We start from the raw sequence: 26,649 nt of genomic DNA on the forward strand, positions 1-26,649 counted from the left end.
TTATCTCTCAAATATATTATCACATACATTTTTATTGTTGAAATGTTTGTCTGATAAAAATCGGTCTGGGTTAGCCGGAATTCCGGGTTATCGGGGGCCGACTTATCGTGGTTCCACTGTACTTTTAAATACCTTGTAAAAAAAAAATCAAAAACTCAGGGCAAATGCAACTTAAACTTAACAGTGCTTGCGAGGCCATAAATTGTAAGACGACTATGCCAGAACTAGATGTGCCTACACGATGGCATAACTTTCGAGTTGCTACTAACATGGGGCTTAAGTGTAAAAAATGCTTAAAACTATATTTTGTGACAACAATCAAAATCTAAATAATTGGAAAATGTTAGATAAAGAATGGTTCTGATCAGTAAATTTTGTCAGTATCTGAGAAGGTTTAAAACAATTTCTTCAATTCTCGAAGGGGAAAATATTGCACACTCCCATTGGTGGTAATTGGAGTAAATTTACTTTTGGACAAACTGGAAATATGGGCTCATGAACTTAATAATAAAATTAATAGAGACGCTACCGATGAGCAATTAATTTACTGCATTCAAGCTGCGAGAGATAAAATAATGAAACACTATAACAAAACTAATTGCATATACTGTATTATTGTTATTTTGAATCCTCGCCATAAAGTAGAGGCATTTTCCTCTTAATCTTGGGCTTCTATAATCAGAGGCAGCACAAAAATTTGAACAAATATTTAAAGCTAACTACTTTAATAAATCCCAGAATGATCTATAGAATCCAATACCAGCCAGAGCCAGTACTTAGTCTGAAAAAAGAAGATAACGAATTTGATTTAGATATTACTTACCCATTTAAGAAAGCTGATAATGATAACTTACAATCTTGGAAGTATGAAATTGAAAAATACTTGAATGAGCCTAGTTCAGAAGATTCTGAGAATATACATACATACTTGATTGGTGGAGAAGACACGAAAATTTCTACCCGTCATTATCGAAAATGGCCAAGAATTTTCTCGGAACGCCAGCAACATCTGTACCTTGCGAAAAGGCTATTTCCAAGAGCAACTTTAACAATAACAAAGCCAAGAAATCAGCTAGGCGTTGACTCCATAAGAAGTGTTATCTGCCTTCATGGCTTATCACTTCCGATTTAAAAAAAATGTGCTAAATTTGTTATTTAAAATAAAATCTAGTTTTTATTAATCAGAGGTAGTCAAGATATTTCAAGATTTCTTGTTTTCTTGACAAGAAATCTTGGTATGACATAAAATTTCTTGTCTTGTTTTGAAATCTAAAATTACTTCTTGTCTTGATCTTGTCTTGAAATCAAGACAAGATCAAGACAAGATCTTGAAATTTTCAAGAAGTTGGCGACCCCTATATGGGCGTAAAGAATTGGATTGCTCAAGACAGAGAAAAGTGGAGCAAGTTGTCAAGTCGGCTAAAACCCACGAAGGGTTGTAACGCCACGGGTAAGTAAGTAAGGTTCGGGAAATTAAAACTGGCAAACACTCGGGATACAAATCGATAATTTTAGAGCGTTATGTGTAATTATAAGTAATAATTATGTATAAGTCAAAATATAATTATGTTAATATACATTATGTTAAGTCAATGTTATAATTAAAAGTTACGAAAAAAAAATTTGGGCGTTAATGGCTTAAATAACTATTAATGTGGATGATGACAGCAAATGTAAGCCCGTTCCTGATCAGGTTCAGCCAACGCCGGTAATGGGAGCAATCAAACAGCAAGTATCTAAATTTTTCAAGGAAAACTACGTCCTTTTGCTAAGATTAGCATATTTAAATCTGTATATTATAATTGGCTTTGTTTACATACCCACGTATCTGGATTCATATTTAATCAACCAATAACAGTTTAATATCAAAATACATATGTTAAGAAACGTTCCTCTCCTCTACATGTATATTTAAATAACATCTTTTTAATATCCTTTGAGTGACGCATTGTATTTTAAGTGCTATATTATAATGTGCATTACCAAACGAAAAATTAACAAATATTTAGTCGGTTATGTAACTGCTGATACTGAAATGAGTATAGTCCAAACACAAAAACCTATCAATATAACTATTACTATTGTGAAGGTTGTCATTGTAAAAGAACACAAAGGCGCAAATAACTAAAAGAAGGTTAATAAAACATATATTTTCGAAGTGTTTGAAGTACATTATTTCTTAATATTTATTTTGCTATCCTGCAAGACGCCATTAGTACTGACAGCGAGACTACAGCGAGGATCAAAAATAAATATTTAATTCCTTACTTTACTGTTTCAATTAATAATACTTTGGGTTATTTTGTTAGTTTGTAGAAGCGTTACCTTTTATTTTGGTTTCGTTTCAAAGGAATACACAAAGCCACACCAGAAACTTTAGGCAGGTAGGTACTACTACTACACAAGCAAGGAACAAATTCTCTGAAATTACTGGTGGAATAATCATTTAGAAAACATGAAAAAACATAAACAAGAAATATCAAAAAAGTGGTTGAATGATAAAACACACGAAAGGAAACAAAAATATAAACAAGGACTGGTTAGTTTTGAAACGGAAATAAAAAAAGTCAAAAACCAAAGTTGGAAAAACAAATGCTAGGAGCATTGGACACGTACATACTTCGGATGTCAAAACAGTAAAACGCACCTTTTATACAATAACCATGTTTATACACCAAAATAAACCAATTCATAGCAGGTTAAGCAGGTATAGTATTTTGACTACAAAGCGATATTACGTAGGTCAAAATTTTTGACGTAAGAGAACTGTCAAAACATTAGAATGTGACTTTTTATTATTGCCAAGTTTATTATAAACATGGCAATAATGAAAAGTCACATTCTAATGTTTTGACAGTTCTCTTACGTCAAAAATTTTGACCTACGTAATATCGCTTTTGTAGTAAAAATACTATAGATTGTTTTTTGTTCGTTATGCGTTCGGAGAATGACGATAGCTGATGGAAATTGTATGCGAAGAGTCAGTGTTGTAGGTTTACATTTTTATTCCATTCGTAAAACAGGGAGGTAGTACGCCTAGATAATTTTTAAACGTGAAATAGACGGTTGTCGAATATTGACAAATTTAACTTTATTTCGGAAACCTTAACAGTTTGAGCGATACATTATTAGCAAAAAATTTTGCAAATAGCGTCCCCATATTATTATGCCTATTAAATATTATCCCTTAAAAAATTTCCATTGACCTACCAAACACCCTGTATATTGGAGCGACAAATCTAGGCAATTCTGGAAATTGATAAAAAGTCCGAGAAGAAACAAATGGAAAGAAGTATTGATACACATTCATAGCAGCATCCAAATGTGAAAACATTATTTATTCTATCGTGTCCGGATATGCCATTCACATAATTTCGGCTAAGTATCGGGCTACTTCGGTTCCATCTTTGTTGGCGAGCCACAAATCTTCGTGGGTACACCAATAAGGACAGTTTCTGGATGTAAGATGTTCCATGTTTTGTATTTCTCCATTTTTACAGTTAGCATCATTTTGGTCTGTTTCCCCCACCCCATTTTGCCATGCTTGGTTTTACTGGAGCGACCTCGTTCTAATACTATTCATAGTTTTTCACGTTCTAAAGTATAGAGATGGCCGGTCCATTGCTGGGAAAGAGAAAAATATTCGGTTGGTTCATCCTGCACTGTACCAAAGAAGCTTTTCCTGAATTTCGATTACTTTCGTGATGTTCGATCTCTGTATAAGACATGCCGTTTGTCCACGACTTGTTTAATTATCTCTATTAGTCCAGGGCGCATCTGTTTTGAGATAGACGTTGAGGGGTGACTCATATTTTTTTGCAAAAATTGCTTGGAATTAACTCATATAATAATAATTGAGTTATCCTCCCACTCAAGAAGGTCCGCAACATTGTTTAAACAATCAAAATGTCAAAAAATGATGGAAAAATTCGATTTCTTTTTCTTCGTTTTTTGATAACAACTTTAAAAGTGTTCACTTCCAAGATAAGTTGTACTAACATAAAAGTTGCACAATTAAATTTACTACAATATAGGATTGGTTAAATATTTTAAAAATTGTCACCCTTGTTGCAAAATAGCAATAATTGCGAAAAAAACACAAAAAAACAATTGATGGATTCGACCGTTACTTGATGGAAGTTCATTTTATCTAACAATAAAACACTGAAAACGTTTGTTTTCTATACTTCCACAAAATTTATTATAACTAAGTGACTACAGCTGTTTCGGCAGAGTGCCTTTCTCAAGTGATATGGTTTACAATGTGTTTGCCTTTTTAAGTCTTCAACTGAAGACTGAATAAAAGCCGAAAGAGAAAGCAACTACAGAGTGGTGTGTACAAACTAACTTGTGGTGACTGTCCGAAAACGTACATCGGTCAAACTGGCAGAACTTTTGACAAACGGATAGCAGAACACAAAAGGGCATTCAACAATAGAAAAACAGACACTTCTACATACGCACTTCATCTTCTAGATCATAATCATTCTTTCAATGAAGAGTTTCAAATTCTGCATATTCAAAATAAAGGCCTTAAGCTATCTTTTTTAGAATCTATGGAAATTAATAAACTGAAAAATACAGATATAATTCTGAATGACCAACTCGAGACAAACAGCTCCCCACTCCTCAACCTCTTCAGTTGAAGACTTAAAAGGGCAAACACATTGTAAACCATATCACTTGAGAAAGGCACTCTGCCGAAACAGCTGTAGTCACTTAGTTATAATAAATTTTGTGGAAGTATAGAAAACAAACGTTTTCAGTGTTTTATTGTTAGACAAAAAAACAAGTAATCGCATTTTACGTTTTTCAACCATTTATGCTACACTTAGGACCTTCATATTTTACCTAGACAAACTTTATGATACAATAAGACAATACAGTAAATTTTATTAAGATCAGTTCAACAGATTTTGCAAAATAAATTTTGCAGTCCAGCTTTCGCAAAAAAAATTCATTTTTTCAAAATGTTGCGGGACCGAAAATAAAGCAGATAGCAAGTTAAAATTTTTCTATACTTATAGAAGATTACCGTACCTTTCATTTGCAATTTGCAATTTGCAAAATTAAAATCAGTTAACTACCACGGCGTCAGGAATATTATAATGCCGTTCGGGAAAATTTACTTTCACGCACGCCGTGTGGGAAAGTGCAACTTTCGGAAACGAAATGCGTGCTAGAAAGTGGCTGTTTAAGCACGGCCGTAGAAAAAACTATTTTTTATATCTATATTTTAAGGCTTCTAATACATATACCGATTTTCTCAGCTGAATAACTTGAAAATTCACTCGGAAGTTTTTTTGCCTCGAAATAGTTTTCTATAGGGTCCCAAAATGCACAAGACGTTTTTTCGTCTTTTATTAGATGCGTTCATTAGATTAATAAAAATAATCCAATTATTATTTAACAGGTAGGTACATACATGGGAAGAAATATATAATTTATTCTGTTAATGCCAATCATAAACATTTTTTGTTTGACTCTCGTTGTATAATAAATAGTTACTTAAAGATACCCAGTGAAAAATAAGTTTATGTTTCATATTATTACATCGATTACCTCATATCATTGTATTTAAAATATCGGTGCGTAGAAATTAATTGCAACAGCAAACAGAAATCTAATCTCGATACACGCATATATAACTCTATTGTAACTAAAAAAGTTTCCAATTCACACTTTTCTTTAAACACATTGAGAAATATACCGTCTTGGGTAAGACGGTGGCGAACAATACTATTATATACATTTCATGCTCTCAGGAATGTTAAATGGTCTAGTAAATAGTTTCCGTTTATTCGCCAGTTGGCTGTGACGCAAAGTTAAGGCAACTACTTTGTATCTTTATCGAGATTTTTCGATAATATTCAAAAAACCCAAGATGCAGAGATATGTACTCGATAAAATGTGGTAATAAATCGATAAAAACAAGAACGACTGTGTCAAATAAGATAACTAAAGTCCAGATTATAAATATTTTGCTTTTTTTGCCTATATTTAAGGATTGTCAGTAGAAATACTTTTGGAAATTGACACCAAAACTATGGAATAGGTGAATCACTTCAAATATCTTGGAGCGGAAATAACAAGCCATTGAAATATCTCAAAAGAAGTCAGAGAACAAACACTGAAAACAGCTAGAATCTCGGGATGCCTGAAAGAAATCGAATGGAAGAACAAATATCTAAATACTGAAAGCAAATTCTTCTTCTTTTTCTTTTAATAGGACTATGTCCTGTTTCTTCTGTTACAGTCTCTGCTGCGATCTGGAGCTCCAGCTCTCGTACCATCGTTTTTTGGGTCTTCCTATGGATCGCTTGGTATTGGGCTTCTGTGTCTTCGCCCATTTCGCCATGCGTTCAGGGTCCATCCGATCTACGTGGTCTCTCCACATGCGCTGTGTTCTTGTCCATCTCACTACGTCTTGAACGCCAAGCTCTCTCAATGTGTCTTCGTTTCGTATTCTATCCCTGAGTGTGATACCTCTTACGGATCTTAGGGTTTTCGTTTCTGTTGTTCTTATTATTTGTTTGGTCTTTGTTGCCTCGGCCCTTGTCTCAGCTGCGTATGTCAGTACGGGTCTAACACATGTCTTATAAATGCGGATTTTGCTTTCGATGCTCATATATTTATTCCGCCAGAATATATCCCTCAGAAAACCAGATATTCTCGCTGCTTCCGTTGCCTGCTGTTTTGTTTCTTGCCCCAGATGCCTGTCGCTAGATATTTTCACACCCAAGTATCTATAATCCATTACCTGTTCGATTATATGGTCGTCCATTACTAATTTACATCTAATTGGGTTCTTATATATTATCATCGATTGGATTTTCTCTGTTGATAGTGCCAGGTTATACTTTTCGGCGGTTATTTTAAATTTTTGTAGTAGGCGTTGTAAGTCATCTTCGTTTTCGGCTATTAAGATTGCATGATCTGCGTAGCAATGTATTCTCATGGTTCGGTTACCCATTTTGTATCCCTGATTCATTTTCATTTCATTCATTTAGCAGACGGAAAGCAACTCAACAATCTCCGGTTCGCTGATGATATTGTCATAATTGCTGACAACATCAACGAAGCAAACGAAATGCTCACAGAGCTTGCGGAAGCAGCTGAAGAGGTTAGTTTGCAAATAAATCAAGACAAAACAGAAATGATGACTAACTTGTGTTAGGAGGATTAATAACGCTCGAAGACAATATCATAGAAGAAATAACTTAATATCGATATCTCGGACACATCAAAATTTCTAGAGACAATCGGACCCAAGAGATAGATAGAAGGATTGGTCTAGGCTGGGCAGCATATGGCAGATTGAAAGACATATTCAGCGTAGAAATTCCTTTAAGCCTTAAAAGGAAAGTATACAATCAATGTGTTCTTCCAATCATTACGTACGAAGCTGAAACACTAACATTAAACAAAGCAAGGGTATCAAAGCTTAGAATAGCACAGGGGAAAATAGAAAGATTCATACTAGGAATAAGACTTACGGATCGAGTGAGAAATATATAAATAAGACAAAGAACGGATGTGGAAGATACCATAGAAAGAATTACAAAAAAAGGAACACGATTCCACAGAGACAGAGCCGCAGCTAGAAGAACACTTAGGCAAAAAAGAGACAATATCTACAACAACAAATTGAAAAAGTAGAAGGAGAACACAGACGCAATCAAATTAAAAATTTCTACAGAGAGGTAAGACAACATAAAAGAGGCTCGTATATAAGGACAACCAACTTCGTTAGATATAAAAATGGAGAAATGCTGGCTGCCAAAAACAAAATAATAGAAAGATGGGCTGAATATTTGGAAGAGCTCCTGAATATCCAAAATTTCACTGATGAAAACAATGAAAATGGTGGAAACAATGGAGAACATGAGTATCAAACGGCCGAATTAGAAATACCCCCACCAAGCATGGAAGAAATTACGCATGCCATAAAAACTGTTAAAAACGATAAATCCCCTGGTCTGGACAATATTGATGCCGAGCTAATTAAAACAGGCGGTCATGAACTCATAAGTAGAATCCATCAATTAATAGAAAAGGCCTGGCAACAAGAAATAATGCCGAAATAATGGTGTGGTAGTATTATTGTACCAATACACAAGAAAGGAAAAACGGAATCATGCATGAATAAGAGAGGAATCTCACTAATCAACACTACGTATAAAATATTGGCTTCGATATTATTAAAAAGATTAGTACCATACGCCGAAGAAATAGTTGGTGACTACCAGTGAGGTTTCAGGCCTGGTAGATCCAGTGCCGGATTAAGAATCCTGAAGCCCCTAGGCAACCCAAGCTATGAGGCCCCTTAAGAATCCTAGGTTTCTCCGTTTTTAATAATTTTTATTTTTGAAAATGTCCGTTCGCCTGTTGCGAAATAACCCAAAATGACTGTGAAGCAGGAATACATTGTTTCCCCTGCAAGTTTGAAGCTGGGCTATAAAATATTTCAACTATTCTAGTTCAATTAACTAGTTTTGATAGGAAATAAGCCACAATTTTACTAAAAAAATGATTTTATTTTATTTTATCAACACCCGATTTGGGCGTCGAAACGTTAATAAAATCATTTTTTTAGTAAAATTGTGGCCTATTTCCCATCAAAACTAGTTCATTGCAAAAATGCCACAAGAAAATAGCTTCAGAACAATATTCTAGTTCATTTTCAAGTTCAGATTCAATATCATCAGGATAGATTTCATGCAGTTTTGAAGCAGACTTGACTATCACTCAATTTTGGAAAAACACAAAAGACCAAATACTGATTTCATTGACCCGTACACTGTCAACCGACGGCTCAGCTCATTAATTAGAGTATAGTAAAGAATATTCAGAGTATTGTAGGTCGCAGGCCCTCTGTTCGTAATAAGCAAAATTATCTTTTTGGAATTTTAAGAACCCCAAAAGTGAATTTAGAAGCTGAACTGCAGTTTGAAGTTGAATCTCTTCTCTCTGCAATGATTTACTGACAGCGTTGATGCGTTCTAAAATTGTTACCCAACACTCATTCATTATGAATGTTTCTTTTTTTAACATTTCTTTCAACAAATACTTAGCCTCATGAACTGTTTCAGCTTGCTGATTAGTGTCTTCAGCAAGAGTATGAAGAGCAGATTTGAAAGCGTTTTAACCTTTAGGCAAAGGTCTTATGGCATGTGCTGCTTGTTCTTATAAGGACTAGATCGTGTCGAATGAGATCGCTTAGTGGAGTTTCATTTAAGCATTTGATCATAACTTCCCAACGGTGGGTAGAGGATGAAAAAAAGTTGTACACAGAGTGAACAAACCCAAAATACGATATTTTATTTTAGGGAAAATACGTCAGTCAATCTGTTTTAATTTTTGTTCCACTGATTTGTTTTCGAAAAACCATAGATTGTATAAAAATTTTGTACTGCCTTCAAAATTTCTTTTTGACCCTGAAACATTTCCATCAAGGTTTTTACATTCTGAAGACCTTTCCCAATCCAAAATGTCCTTACTTTTTTAGTTTCTCTATTCCGTAATCCTATGCCGTTTTCCGAATTTAGGACCCAATTTATCTTTAACTTCAATTATTAACTTAGTTTCGGTTTCTGGTTCTTTAACTTCTTGAACTGGAATAGGACTGTCGTTACATATTTTTTCATCTTCTTCAGTTAGGGAAGCTATGTTTCCCTCAGTTATTTCTATTCCATCACGTGCATTTTCATTGGTTGCTGCTTCACTAGCTATGAATTTCCGTGTGAAACTGAGTTTAAATAAGTCTTGCTTCTGTTTTGGATTTTGATTAAGGATCTTTTGTTTTCCTGATTTTTCTTGTGTTTTTTTGCTCACTTTCGATTCTTGTTTCCATATCTGTAGTACTGGTCCTTCTACCAAAGGGCATTCATTAGCGATGTATTCCCACAGCATATACTTTCTATGTGAACAAAAGTATGCATTGTAATGTAGCTTTATATGTCCACCATAACTTTTATGGTACTGCGCGATATTTGAATTTTTCAACATTTTTTCGTTTTGATCCCCGCGGGGCCCCCTTTGGTACCTAGGCAACTGCCTACTTTGCCTAATGGTTAATCCGGCACTGGGTAGATCGACTATTGATCAAATACTTACAATAAGACAAATGCTTGAAAAGTATTGGGAATATAATCAGGACGTTCATCAGATCTTTATAGACTTCAAACAGGCTTATGATTATGATTCAATTAATCGTGCAACATTATGGAAGGCAATGATCGAGCTCGGCGTACCCAAGAAACTAGCTGCGGTAACACAAATGTGTGTAAGTAGCTCCTTTGCACAAGTTAGGATAGGGGGAAAATATCAAATGCTTTCTGCGTAAATTCTGGACTGAGACAGGGAGATCCGTTGTCCCCATTGTTGTTTAACCTGGCCTTAGAATATGTCATGCGAAAAATTTATCCAAAAATCAAACCAGACATAACTGCTCGGGGAGCAAAAATCATACTCGCCTTTGCCGATGACGTAGACGCAGTAGCACAATCAACATTAGAAATTAAGGATATTTTCTCGAGCTTTGAAGAAGCTGCATTAAACATCGGTCTAAAAATAAATGAAGACAAAACAAAATACATGGTCGTCTCAAAACAAGAACGACGGCGAATAAGGCAAAATATTACTATAAACGATCATAACTTCGAAGTGGTTAAAGAATTTAAATATCTAGGAGCAACAATCACAAATGACAACAAATTAGAGCGAGAAGTTGAAACGCGAATAATGGCAGGAAATAGATCTTTCTTTGAAATGAAACATCTAATGAAGTCAAAACTTCTTTCACGAGGTGCAAAAATCCAGATATATAAGACCATAATACGACCAGCAGTCGCGTATGGAAGCGAAACATGGACGCTAACAAAAAGAGAAGTAAATAAATTTCTGGTGTGGGAACGTAAAATCCTTCGAATGATATGGCCCTTGCAGAGACAGCGTGACAAACGAATGGAGGAGCAGATACAATAACGAGCTAGAGTCTCTATTCGGAAAAGAAAATCTAGTCAGATATATAAAGGCTAATAGACTCAGATGGGCAGGGCATGTAATACGCAGTAACGACAATCGCCTTGCAAACAATGTGTTCTGGGAAAGGCCAGATGGAAGAAGGTCTGTAGGGCGGCCTAGAAAAAGGTGGAAACATGCAGTCAAAGAAGATCTAGAGAAAATGGGAGTGCGACAATGGGAATTAGTGGCACAGGACCGAAAAACATGGAAGGCAATAGTAAACGCGGCAAAGACTCACGAAGAGTTGTAGCGCCATTGATGATGATGATGAACTTCCTGGAGACGTGCTGAGGAGGCTTATGTCCTGCAGTGGACAAGAAAAGAAGCTGGATGATGATGATAAATAATAAATAAATAATAAAATTATCCGGGAGTTATTGTCCCGGATAAACAACGCTTCCGCTTAACGTGTTGTCCTAGACCTTTATAACATTAGATTTTCATAAATTATCCGAAAATAAATAATTGTGTTTAATGTTTTAACTTAAATTAACTAAAACATCAACGTCATACTTTGCTGTAATGAATGGCATTATTCATTGGACATCTCTTGTTCTACATAATCCATTCGGATATTTTTTAATGCAAATACTATTTATTGTCAATGTACGTAATTGTCCATCCTTAATTAATAATCAGTCAAACAATGGACATCAACGTATTCATGTATCTGTATTAGTGTGTACTTCCCAAAAATTATCATTAAAACTCATTGATCGTGACGTCAGTAATGTTCTTTTTATGGAGTTTCAGTAATTACTTAGCTGTATCTATTTTTAAATCGAAACAATAGCAAGATTTAAATTGTGTTTAAGAATAAAAGTCCAATAAAAATATTGTGGCTGATGTAGATTCACGTAAGATTTTTTTGTATTGACATTCACGTTAGTGGTTCAGCCAATTACAAGTTGATAGGTTAAACCTGCTCATCTTATTTGGAACCTTCTTCTAGGCAGATGATATCAAGAACCACGAGGGCTCTAGGTGGATAACTGTAGTGACAGAGAGAGAAGAATGGAAAAGGATTGGGGAGGCCTATGTCCAAAGACTGAACGAAGAAGGCTAATTAGATAAATAGAGGTTAGACCTAACTATCCTAAACAAATATCCAAAAAGAAAAATAAATTCATTGTAACAAAGGAACATTTACTGGGACACACGCTTCTCATCCAGGGATCCATCAGGATATTTTAGTAGGTACAACACAAGACCATGCCACGAATAGGTAAGGACATAGGTGTCAAAAACTTGTAACGGTTACAGAGGTCATAGAATATCACCCCTTATTTTTTTTGTGTTAAGTCCGTAAGTACGCCCCTAGTATTATTTATTGTTCCACCCTGATATGCACAATACGTTAAAATTCATATTTGTTATCGAAGAATCGTATTTCCTAACAGATCTTTCGCATGATGTGTGTTTTGTCGATTCTACGTTCTCACGAGCGTCGGGCATGACCTGTTTTTACGCAGAATATGACGTGATTATCTTTGAGTCTCTCATTGATGCTTTATCGGAGCTCGCCGTCAAAGAATTTTAATGGATTTTCCAGACCGAAGCCTGAATTGCGTTTATATTATCTCACAAGTGTTTGACGATAATAGCTCAGTAAAGCACACCTGCAGAAATGCTGAGTGCGTGAGAAACCAAGGACTTGCTTACGGCAAGTAAGTATCCCTTATTGGTGGAGAAATTTTGCATGGCATCAATTACAGGTTTGGCAGAGTATGATTTTGGTTTTCTGATTGACCAAGATTGATTGATTGAGGAATTAGAATCTGTAATTGGTTGATGGGATGGATCCTGTGATGATTTTGAGAGGGCGTTGATTTTTAGAGATTATAGTTTGAGGGGATCAAGTAAGTCAGTTCCATTTCAGAGTGCTAGAGAGGTTCCATCTGAGAGTTCAGTGGTAGAAGTTATCGAGCGGTTTCCTCGGACCGCGAGATGTGGTTTCCGGCAAATAGTTCCAGTTTAGTTTGAGTATTATTGTGTAATTTTATTGCAGAAGTCTTAGTATTGGAGTAAAGTGTTCGTTCCAGTATGGTCTAGCCAGCCGCAGCCCACCGCGTTCTTCGCTGTTTTTAGGCGAACGCGGCCATTTTATACCAATGTTGGTATAATAATCTTTTCTTACATGCAAGCAGGAGTTAGAAGTTTACTTTTGTGTTACTAAGTTTAACATTACAGTTAAATAATGAAGTTTGCTTATATATTTCATTTTGATCCCGTTTAATAAACTTTTAATATTTTTGTTCGAGTAGAGCTAATTAGTGTTTATGAGAATGCAGAATGCATACAAAGCTGAATTTTTCTATAAACTATGGATAACCTTATGTACTGTTGCTGTAGCTATTAACATTGTGAAGTGACTTTCGCGTAGTGAAATAGCGTCTTGGACTTACAACCACACCAAGAAGAACAGGACTGATAAACAAGGTATATTTTGTAAATTTTCTATTTTATTTTTTTGTAATCTCGATCTCTATCATTTGTAACACCGAGAGATCAGAAATTAATTTTTTTGTTTTTTAATAAATAATGTTTGATTTGCAAAATATAAATTTATTATTTCTTTCCTTCTCTCTTGAATCGTAAGAACAATAAAGAATTGGCTGAGTATAGAATATTGAGTTTAGAGTAAATAAGGTAAGTTACATTATAATATTTTGTATGTTATGTATATTTTCTGTGAGACTATTTTGTTTTATTTTGATTTAGCGATCTATCCATTTTTCTTTCATATTTCTATTTTGTGTAAGTTTGATTTCCTTTAGGTAACCAGTGGCGCCCAATATTTTATTTTTTTATTTTACATCCTTATTTCGATTTTTCTATCTTTTTAAAATTTTCTAAGCTAATAAGAGTATACTATTAACACCCCTTAAGAATCCATCCCTTAAATCTCTGAGACTGAGCGACCGTGGCCTTGAATTTTGTTGTGTAACATCCCCTTATATGACATATCAACATCTTGATTTTTTGGGGCACCCTCTTTTTGGGGCACGTTACAAACTGTCTAAAACTTGTCTAATGCTACTACTATAATAAAATACTGTTAGAACATTTCTACCAAATAGACATTACCAAGAAAACAAGTACAGTGCGGCAACATAGCGCCTGTTACATCCCTGTGTTTTGTATTCGAACAGCCAAAGGTGGCGGTATGAAGTTACTGTAGCAACCAAGTAATACATTGAGTACAACAAAAAAGAAAAAAGACTCCACGTCAGAATTAATTTTTAGAATTGTCACTTTTGTAATAGTTATAAATTTGTTCTATTTTATTCACATAAAAATATTGTACAGTCCACACCACAAGTTTAATTTATCTGCCATAAGATAATCCACCAAATACCACTATATATTTCTTTAGGTAGACCCAAAAGTTAACAAATGCTGAATATTGAAAGGAAATTGCAATCCCAACATTAAAAATATATTATTATTATTCCACTGCAAATCCATAATGCAGCCAAAAAATAAATGGTCTCAGTCACCTTTCACGCCTCAATGTTCACAGTTTTCAGATTCAATTACTTTTAGTGGAGGAAAACATCCATGACCAAACTTCATTCTGGTTATCACTTGTCACATCAAGTTCTTTATGCCAATATTCTTTGGGGAGATCTGGTTGACTACTGTTGTTATCTATTGATGTTGAGTTCTATGCTTCTTCCTGTACAACTATGTTAAAATGTTTTATTGCATGTTCTAACTGTTTATCGGATCTGCAAAGTTGCAATTCATATTATCTTAGAGCCATGATAGGTGAATATTTTCCTAGCGGTTCTCCATAAACAATAATCTAAATCACTGAGACTTCAACAGGTAAATAACGTAAAAATGAATGTGCATCTGTTCTATAAGAATAATTATAAAAATTACAAAATGCATCGTATTATTATCTGTAACCGACAATCAACTACTGTTACCACATACACTTAGCACCATTTTTAAAAAATAACCATATATTCTTCCCGTCTTGAGGCGTTTTTACTAATATAGTTTGTTGCAGAGACGAGTACCGTGTAAAACCTAAATGGTACTAAATAATAGGAACCGGTCGCCTGGAAAACATAACACATTACCTCTTAATAGCGCATAATGATGGTGATCATGCTTACCTCAATATCCAAAAATGGTACTTCTTCGGGCTCTTATTTTGTATGCATGCATTACGAATGAAATTGTTTTCGGATTTTTCATGGACGTAATCTTGGTAAATGTTCAATTGTTTATTTGATTTATAAAAGTGCAAACCAGAAAAATGTTCTTATGAGTTTTCATATGATTTTTCAGGAAAGTCAAATTCTGATTCTCTATATTTATGAAATTGGTCAAATATTCGTCTAAAGCTGAAACAGGTCCATTTTATAATAGTCTAAGAGTTAGTGAACCCTCCGACTAACGGACCTCGTGTAAGGCTAGAAATTTGTATAGTGATAATTAATAGCACACCAAAGCTAAAAACCATGACCTAGTAGGCATCAGCCCTGCACGTGTATCTACCAGGTGAATCGAAAAGTGCATAGTTTAGGGGTAAAATAAACTTTCTCCTGTAAGGTTTAAATGTAAGTATGTGTTTGAGTAAGTCATTTAGAAGAAATGTGTACAATGACAGGCGGTTCTGAACAGTATAAGACCTTGCCACGCGAGGGGAAAGATTAGGGTTTTTTCCTAAAATTATTTTTTTTCATCGAATAAAGTTTGTTTAGGTTTTTGGAATCCTTCCAAACAGAAAAGGTCTTTAGTGGCTTTTCTCTTAGATTAATAGTTTTTGAGATATAAGCGATTACAAATTTAAAAATTGCGAAATCGGCCATTTTTAACCCTGAATCGGACATTTAACTGAAAATTTCAACGTTGCCAAGGTAGGTAGATATTCTTTAAACATCGATTGATGAAATCCCGAAGAGTTTTTTGCAATACAATATCGAAAACCCCTTTGTTTTTTAATTTCTAATCAAGCGGGCGCGACACTGTAGTATAAGTGAGGACGTTTGAGTTTGCATAAATTTATTTTCTCGAGAATGGACGAATTCGAAGAGAAATTCTCAGACAGGTCGATTTTTATTTTTAAATTATAATTTTTTGGCATGTATGTAATAGTCCTGTCGCCAGGGGGGGTACAACGGCCTCCTTAATTCAGATGGACTTACCCAAGTTTTTTTTATGTATTTTGACCCGTAGAATACGAATTTTTTGGGTAACAGTTGATCCGGATGTCGATAAGATTGTTATAAACAAAGAACTTGAGGAATTACATAGCAGCGATTTTTCGCAAAACAAAATATTTTTCTGTATTTTTTGGGTGATTCTCAGCAAAAAATGGTCTTACAAGTTTTTTCGTAGGACGCGTAGTTTTCGAGATAAACGCGGTTAAACTTTCAAAAAATCGAAAAAGTGCAATTTTTGAACCGGAATAACTTTTGATTAAAAAATAAAATAGCAATTCTGATTACTGCATTTGAAAGTTCAAGTCAAATTCTATCGGTTTTGATTGTTTGCATTGCTAAAAAATAAGTTTTAATTTGTTAAATAAAGGTATAAACACATAGCGTTTCCCGGGCCCAATGCATGCGTTTTAATGGACGTAATGTACGTAGACATTCTGTATGCGCGCCTACTCGTTCGATTTCAAATTAGAAATGCATTGAAAATATCATTCAATTACTATGTGTTGATAGCTTTGTTTAACAATAAAAAAATTAATTTCTAGCAATGAAAATAATCAAAACCGATAGAATTTTACTTGAACTTTCAAATGCGGTAAGCAGAATTGCTATTTTATTTTTCAATCAAAAGTTATTCGGTTTCAAAAATTGCAATTTTTCGATTTTTTGAAAGTTCAACCCCGTTTATGCCGAAAACTATGCATCCTACCAAAAAACTTGTAAAATAATTTTTTGCTTAGAATGACCCAAAGAATACAAAAACATGTTTTGTTTTGCGAAAAATCGCTGTTATGTGATTCCTCAAGTTCTTTGTTTATAACAATCTTATCGACATCCGGATCGACTGTTACCCAAAAAATTCGTGTTCTACTGGTCAAAATACATAAAGAAAACTTGGGTAAGTCCATCTGAATTAAGGAGGCCGTTGTACCCCCCCTGGCGACAGGACTATAATACTAGTGACGTCGTCCATCTGGGCGTGATGACGTAATCGATGATTTTTTAAAATGAGAGTAGGGGTTGTGTGATAGTTCATTTGAAAGGTTATTTAATTCTATATTCAGTAATATAAACGTTAACATAACCATTTATACAGTGTGTTCAAAAAAAAATTTTTTTTATTAAATTAATTTACACAAAAAAAAATTTGCACACCTTATATAAATAATTATGTTAACTTTTATATTACTGAATAGAGAATTAAATAACCTTTCAAATGAGCTATCACACGACCTCTACTCCCATTCAAAAAAATCATCGATTACGTCATCACGCCCAGATGGATGACGTCACTAGTGTTACATATATGCCAAACAGTCCTAATTTAAAAATAGAAATCGACCTGTTTGAGGATATATCTTCAAATTTGCCCATTCTCGAGATAATGAATTTATGCAAACTCAAACTTCCTCACTCATACTACAGTGTCGCGCCCGCTTGATTAGCAATTAAAAAACAAAGGGGTTTTCGATATTGTATTGCAAAAAACTCTTCAGGATTTTATCAATCGATGTTTAAAAAATATCTACCTACTTGGCAACATTGAAATTTTCAGTTAAATGTCCGATTCAGGGTTAAAAATGGCCGATTTCGCAATTTTTAAACTTTTTAATCGCTTGTATGTCAAAAACTGTGAGTCTAAGAGAAAAGTCACTAAAGATCTTTTCTGTTTGAAATGATTAAAAAAACCTAAAAAAACTTTATTCGATGAAAAAAAATAATAATTTTAGGAAAAAACCCTAATTTTCCCCTCGACTGGCAAGGTCTTATGCTGTTCAGAATCGCCTGTCATTGTACACATTTCTTCTAAATGACTTACTCAAACAAATACTTAAATTTAAACCTTACAGGAGAAAGTTTATTTTACCCCTAAACTATGCACTTTTTGATTCACCTGGTAGATACACGTGCAGGGCTGATGCCTGCCAGGTAATCGTTTTAAGCCTTGGTGTACTATGAATTATCACTATACAAATTTATAGCCTTACAGGACGACCGTTAGTCGGAGGGTTCACTAGCTCTTAGACTGTAACAAAAGGGCTTGGTGTAATAACCGTTCCACGTAACGTAGGTTTGATATTTTTCTCCGTGCAATGCATATTTCCTTTATTCCAATCACACATTGTGTGATTTGCGAATAATCCATTCTCCACATAAATTAAACAGCATGGGTGAAAAAATACAGCCTAGTCCTGGTTATGTTTTTGTCTGCAAATGATCACAATCTGTGAGTCAAAGAACTAAATACAGACTCCACGAAATACTTATATAGAAAAGTAATATCAGAGAAGATTGCTGAGATTGAAATATTAAAAAACGATAAAATTGAGGAACCTAGGAAAACTTTGAAATAACATGCTAAACGCGGCAACAGAAACACTTTTGGAGAAAAAATAACGAATAATAACATATCAAAAAGAAAACCTTTGGGTTTAGAGAGGAAGTGAAGACAAAATCTGAAGAAAAGAAGAAAGCCTTATACAAAATAGAACACAACAAGCATACAACCACTATATAAACGAATCCGAAATGAAACAAATAAATTAAGTCAGAAAAAAAATAAAAACACTTCTCAATACAAATGAAACACGACTTCTACGGAACACCAAGAGAAATTAGAGAATGATCAGAGATGAACGAATCAATAAAAATGAAACGCATTCATAAGGGAACAGGGGCAGACTACTTTCGATCCCAAATTGCTAAACATGAGGATAATGAACCACCAACACTAGAAGTGACGACAAACGAAGAAATAAACATTGAGAAGGGAGAGATAGAGAAGGTATTATGGAAATTAAAAAATAGGAAAATCAGGGCTCGTATACATAATTTAAAGAATCTCTACACACAGGCAGTGCCGCGCCAGCACCTGGTAGCGCCTGTGTGCAAAACATCGAATGGCGCCCAAAATGAACAATTAAAGACCTAAAGATATAGGTAGGAAAACATGAAATATTTAGCTATTTTATAAAAAATTAATAAAATGTATAAAAAATTAAATTTAATTCTAATTAAAACATTAATTAATTAAAATTATTTTATAAAAAACTTTAAATTAATTAATTAAAATTATAAAAAAATAATTTTTTATAAAATTTTTATAAAAATATTTTTTTATAGAAATATAAAGAATTATTAAAAAAAAAAATTAACACCCGATTTAGGCGTCGAAACGTTAATAAAATCATTTTTTTAGTAAAATTGTGGCTTATTTCCCATCAAAACTAGTTAATTATAAAAAATTAACTTTTCGCGTTATGGTGAATATAAATTTGATTTAATACTGACGACTCTATAGAGATGGTAGATTTTGTAACTGTCCTTGACTGATGGTAGATCTTAAATGTTGTTTTCAGTTTCAGTTTATAAAAAGATCGTTCAGCAGTGGCATCAGATATGGGTAGATTGAGCAAAATGCGAAGAGCTATTGTTAAATTTGAGTAAACTACAGCAAATTCGCTTAAAAATATAAAATCTTAAAATTTTAAAAATATCATAATATCATTCTTTTAACAAAGGCTGAAGCTGTATAATTTCTTCATACAAATCGTTTTTTCCTATATCTATATGATGATTAAATCTCATTTTTTTACAAATTTCTAAACAAAAGTTTTAATTGTTAGTTTTATGTACCATCTGTTTTATGTACTATCCTTCAAATTATATTAAAATTTGAAAGAATCAACATGATTTTCCAATATGGAAAATCTTTCATTTACTAAAATTAATGCTTGGTCAAAAACACAGTAAAAAGAAATGAACTTTTTATCGCATTTTAAAATCCAAAATCGGTTCGTCTTTATGTTCGTAATCGAACTGTCTGCTTTTATTCCTACGCCGTAACTGTGCGGCTTGTTGAAAACTGGGCTCCCATCTATGCTCTCCGCAGTTTCATTTGCTCTAGTAATAACATCATTAAATTTGCTACCTATCCGAAATTAGAACAAGAATTGTTTTAAGGACGTAGGAGCAAAATTGAGCTCCAGTGTGTTTTAAACGAATTCATTTTTTATGGGAAGGGAATATTTTTATGGGATTCTTTATAATTAGAAGGACAAATTAAATGAACAGCTACGATTATTTAAAAACCAAATGACTAAATATTCGGACAAACGAAAATTTATTGAAAACGTTCATCTTCACAACTTAGCTTATTGAATTAAATAACGAGATTAACAATAATTTGATGTATCATCGGGCCAATGTTTTTTAAATGCATTCTTTTTTTCAAATCCTGAGAAAACTAATAATTATTTTAGAAAAATTTGAACGCAGAATGAAAGATTACATTATTACCGAGAGCAAAAAGTTCCTTAGAATAACCAAAAAGTATCATTTGATTGAGATATTTAAAATTAAAAATCACACTAAATTTTTTTTTTCACCCCTGTAACTTATTAAAATAAACATTATTATTTGGAAGTTTTCAGGGATGTTCGGCTTTCGGCCCTCGGTAATAAATCAATCTTATATTAGTTTTCTTAGAATTTGAAAAAAATCAATTAATTTAAAACACATTGGCGCGAAATTTTGTGATTACGCCCTTAACTCTTGTAAAGCATTTAAGGCAGGCTGTATATTCATTGTTTTTGAATGTAAAATTTTGCTAACGAAGCAAATCATATCACATAAAGCATCATAAATTTCTATCAGATTTTTGTACAATGGCTTTAAAGCATAAATTCTGCTGGACCGGTGGCGGTGACTGCATGTCTTTACATTTTCTTGTTTATGCAGATTGTATAAATCAATACGTATCATCATACCTTTGAAGTTAAGATGTGCAGGGTGACAAGGGCGTTAAATAGGTAAGTGTTGTTTTGACCTGCGTAAAATTTTTGTAACTCTAGTGGCGCCCCTTAATTGTTGGCGCCCGTGTGTGCCGCACACATTGCACATGTGGATGGCGCGGCCCTGCACACAGGGTGTTAAACATGAAGAGGAATATACTGAAGAAAAATCATTGTTTGAAACATAAACATGTTTTTCTTTTCTGTACCTCGAACTTATCAATCAACTGTGTATGTGAAACAATTTATTTGAATAATATTTTTTAAATAAAAGGAACCTAAAATGTTAGCATTACAAAAAAGCCGTAACCATTTAAAAAAGTAATAAATAATGTATTAACAATAATCTTTGTTACAAAATTTCACCTTGAAATTTAGTTATTTGTAGCATCTCCAAATATGGAGCTTGGAGGTAATGCGTGGACGTGCATTTTTACATTTTTCTACCATTTTTTTTGTACCATTTTATTAATGGCGTAATGTTTAGAGATGTAAAAAATGTGACTTTTATTATACATGGGATTATGTAGCACAATAGATATTTTTTAGGCTCTTTGTATTGAAATTTTATTTATTTTATGTTTTGTCAATATCTTAAAAAATTATTAAACAAAGTCATATTGTAACAAAATGCGCTTTATTATTGATGTGAGTATTACCATGAAAAATTTACAATTTCACATTCTATATTTTGTTCTAACAAAATAGTTATTCAGAAATAGAGGTATGGAAGTTTACAAGAATACTGCTTATTTTATTTAATCAGATGAGGTCATTCAATATTTTGTCGTTTGCTTTTCCAGGAATACTCTCGATTTTCTTCTTTATCGTCAAGGGACTTTTTCTATATAGAAGAAATCTTATACATACACACACCGGCAAAATTAGCCGAACACGTTAAAAATGGGACATGTTTGATGTCTCGTATTTCATAAACCAGTGGTCCGATTTGAGTGATTTTTTTAGTATGTTATAGCCTTATTATTTAAGAATATCGTTGTAATAATATTGTTGCTAGACAGGTAAATACCATTTTATACCGGGTGTACCAATCATACTGTGTTTTTTCTTAAAGTTTGGAACACCCTGTGGAATATTCTAGCATATGAAAAGTATTAGAATTAATGCTCGATTGTAGACTTAGGCTTGCTTAACATTTTCCTTTTCGATTCATTTACTTATGTGAGATAATAAAAAAGTTATGTGCGTTAACATCTATCCATGTTTTTCATCAATAAATCCTCATAGTAGGGGAGGAAAGTATACTAAATTTGCAGTTACTCGAGCGCTATGAAGAGTATGTGCTAAAATCCGAAAGAGGTTAAGTTAAGTTTTCCATAAAGTGGGGGACTTTTCATTTTTTAATTTAATTTTCCATTTGAAACAATCATTTTTCTCCGATTATAGCGCTATCTATCCATAATTCGAATAAAAGTCGAATAAAAGTTGCTTATTTTTACGTAAAGAATCCAAATCTGCAATAAAAATTGGGGGCTCCTATTTAAGATTTTAAATTAAATCCCCCACCCCACCTCCGTGGGGGCTCATGACACCACACGGAGAGGGGTGGAGGGGAAATTAAAAATTATAAATACGAACCCTGCGATAATTTGCGAAATGAACATCAGATCGTAAAACTGCAAAATACACCTATTCAATATTTTTCAAAAATCTACCGAATGGCACCAAACACGACCCCGCACGGAGGTGGAGTGGGGGGTTACATTAAAATATTAAATAGGAGCCCCCAATTTTTATTGCAGATTTGGATCCTTGACTTAAAAATAAGCAACTTTTATTCGCAATATTTTTTCCTATTATGGATAAATGGCGCTAAAATCGGAAAAAACGATTGGTGGAAATGGAAAATTAAATTGAAAAATGGAGAGTCCCACACTTTATAAAAAACTTAACTTAACTTTTTTTGGTTGTAGTACCCACTCTTCACAATCCACTGCAGGTCTCAAGAACGCTCGGGTAATTGCAAATTTAGAATACTTTTCTCCCCTACTATGAGGATTTATTGATAAAAAACATGGTTAGTTCTTAAAGCACATAACTTTTTTATTTTCCAACATATGCAAATGAATTAAAAAAGAAAATGTTAAGAGAGCATAATTCTACAATCGAGTTTTAATTTTAATATTTTATATATGCTGGAATATTCCACAGGGTGTTCCGAACTTTAAGAAAAAACACAGTATGCTTGTTACACCCGGTATAAAATGACATTTACCTGTCTAGCAACAATATTATTACACCAGTATTCTTAAATAATAAGGCTATAACATACTAAAAGAATCACTCAAATCGGATCACTGGTTTATGAAATACGAGACATCAAACATGTCCCATTTTTAACGTGTTCGGCTAATTTTGCCGGTGTGTGTATATCTTATATACCTTATAGACCAGGGGTCACCAATTATATTTCCCGAGGGTCCGTTTCGAGAAATTATGGCACTTCCGGGGTCCGGAGTTAACACTACCTGTCTGGTTGTTCCAATTCCGTAAACAAATCAAAAGGTGCAGTGCGAAATTTTTAGGCAGAAATTGTTTTTATCAGTTTTTTAATATGTAAATCCAAAAAATCACCTTTTTTGCTCCCGAAAATATGTTTTTAGTATTTTTGGGTCATCTTATACAAAAAAGATGTTTTGTCATTTTTCTCAAAACTTGATTGATTTCAAGTTTTAAGCGATTTATAGGTAATCTGAAAAAGGCGAAAATAACCATTTTCGAAGCTTAAAAATTCATGTGTACATTATTATTTTTGCGGTTGTCAAGTGCCTAAATTGAAATTTAAACATTCAATTTCAAGATTCTGATGAGTTATCGGGGTTTATTTCAATTTCGACCGTTTGTTTTTATTAGCGTATTTAATTAGCACATTGGCAATAATTAATTGAATAAATAAATAAGTCATTAAGAAAAAAATATGTTAATAATAAAGGGTCATTCCATTTCAAATCACTCAATTTTGGAGCAAAAAAAATTTTGGACCTCCGATTTGTCTGAAAATTGGTATATAGCTTCTGCGGGACGTACAAATAAGATATTTAAGGTCAAAAAATCTTCTTCTTTTTTTCTCAAAATGTTATTTTATGCGATTTTACAGTGATTTGGTGTTTATTTATACAAATTTGCATTTTCTATCGTAAAGTATCAATGAAAAACATAGTATTTTAATAGAAAGGACTCAAAAATGTCATTATATGGCATTATAACAAGTTACTTTGATTCAAAACAAGCTTTTGATCAAATTTTATAGTGTAGAAAACGTTAAAATACTGTTTTTTACAGTTTTCTCCATTCCCAAAATACATCATAATAGATTTGGCTGAAAATTTGCCCACAGATAGACAAAACATAGGACTTTAAGTGGTGAGAAGGATTTGAATTATATTACAATACCAAAAAAGTCACATGCAATATTATAGTCAAAAATATAGGCGTCTACTGTAAGTAAAATTAACTCGAAAATATCGACCTCACGACAAAAATTGTTAAAAAGAAATTGTAATAATTGTAAATACGATTTATTTGGAACAATTTCAGTTCCTACTATTTTTGTCGAAAAATTAAAAATGGCGGAGATATTGAGCCAAACAGGTTCTCCTTTAAAATCAAGATGGCGGCTAACGTAACGGAGGAATTCATTCGTGATTTTAAATTTAGGCTACTATTGACTCCCTTAAAGATCAGAAAAATAAAATTTTGGGCAGCTCGGCATTCAAGGTCAAATGCTATTCCGACTGGACTAATATATACTTTTGAGTCTGATATTACTGCATGTAACTTTTTTGGTATTGTAATATAATTCAAATCCTTCTAACCACTTAAAGTTCTATCTTTTGGATATCTGTGGGCAAATTTTCATCCAAATCGATGATGATGTATTTTGGGAATGGAGGAAAATGTAAAAAACGGTATGTTAACGTTTTTTACACTATAAAATTTGATCAAAAACTTGTTTTGATTCAAAATAACTTGTTATAATGCCATATAATGACATTTTTGAGTCCTTTCTATTAAAATATTATGTTTTTCGTTGATACTTTACGACAGAAAATGCAAATTTGTTTAAATAAACACCAAATCACTGTAAAATCGCATAAAATCACATTTTGAGAAAAAAAGAAGAAGAAGATTTTTTGACCTTAAATATCTTATTTTTACGTCCCGCAGAAGCTATATACCAATTTTCAGACAAATCGGAGATCCAAAATTTTTTGCCTGAGTGATTTGACATGGAATGTACCTAAAGTACATTATTACATGGAATTAAATATGTAAATATGATTACATGGAATGTAAATAAATGTGAAGTATTTGTTGGGCATTTTTCGCATAAGTACGTATAATATGTATAATAAGTGCGACAGAGACGCACCATAAAGTGCGATGTGCGGCGGCTTAAAAGTCGAGTGGACTCGCATAATTAACAATTAAAAACAACGGTTTATATTGAAGTAAGCCCCGATTACTCGTTAGAATCTTAAAATTGAATTTATAAACTTCAATTTAGGCACTTGGCAACCTGAAAACTAATAATTTACATATGAGTTTTCAAATCTCGAAAATGCATAAGTATTTCACAAATGCAAAAGTATTTTGAAAAAAATGACAAGAGACCTTTTTTATACAATTTTTGGGGCTAAAAGGTAATTTTGAATTTGTATAAAAAGATTGTTTTGCCCGGCATCCCGGGCCCCTTCTGATTTGTTTAAGGAGACATTTTTGAATAGGAATCCACAAAAAAAAACCGAATAAGAAAATTTGTCATTCGGAAACGGCCTCACAACATGGAGTAATATGGAAAGGAAACCTAATAATATCCGATTGTTTTTTGGCCACTGTAGAGTTGAATACTTTCCTGGTACAATAAATAAAATATAAATTCATTGTGTATTGTTTTGATGTTATTATCAGTAACACAGAAGTATTGTAAATTGTTATTAAGAATATTTTAACAGTTTTATAGTTTGGATGTTAATAACGTCTTTCTCAAGCTTTTAGACATCTTCAGTTTTGTACATAGTTATTAACTTGAAATCCAGTTATTAAAACAGAAATTTAAAATAAATAATCATACTTAGTACGAAATGGTAAATAATTTGTTATCTTTCCTACATTAGTTTCAATGCAAGCTGCCTGTTAGTTGCAAATTTATTAAATCTGAAAACTTTTTTAATTACATGCACACCTGAAAAGTACTCCCACTTAACATATAATAGAAAGGAAATAAATGTGTATAAAAAACGCACATAACAATTTTATATTACAGTTTACTTAAATTCAAAATTAATGATTATAATAAATATAACAATAAAGTGAAAACTCTTTACAAAATTAAATTATCAGTGAGAAAAATGACATTTTTTATTACCTAAGTACATGTACAACCTGTCTGAAGTTTGGAGTTAGTTTGGTGCAACTGATTTTCATTGGGGAGTTGAGATATTCATCTGTTAGCTGAGATCTGTACCGATTTTTAATAAAGTCCATTCTTGATAAAGCGGCTTCGCACACATAAGTTGAGCCAAACATACTACACAATTTCATGGCCAAACATTTTCAAAATTGCCAAACACTAGGTATATTCTGAATTTATTGACGGTCCGCACAAAAACTAGCTCACGGTCCGGATGCGG

At 33.1% G+C, this 26,649-nt stretch overlaps 1 protein-coding gene across 1 annotated transcript in view; it reads left to right on the forward strand.

Annotated features, from left to right (window-relative positions):
- The first annotated feature begins 1,359 nt into the window (after positions 1 to 1,359).
- Positions 1,360 to 26,649, forward strand: part of LOC126888096 (uncharacterized) — a 33,583-nt gene continuing 8,293 nt past the window's right edge. The window contains exons 1-2 of the mRNA XM_050656118.1: positions 1,360 to 1,450; positions 7,011 to 7,123. Coding sequence (XP_050512075.1) covers positions 1,360 to 1,450; positions 7,011 to 7,123 — 204 coding nt within the window. The remainder of the gene's footprint in view (positions 1,451 to 7,010; positions 7,124 to 26,649) is intronic.

This window comes from Diabrotica virgifera, chromosome 7 (genome assembly GCF_917563875.1).
Source record: "Diabrotica virgifera virgifera chromosome 7, PGI_DIABVI_V3a".
Lineage (NCBI taxonomy): Eukaryota > Metazoa > Arthropoda > Insecta > Coleoptera > Chrysomelidae > Diabrotica > Diabrotica virgifera.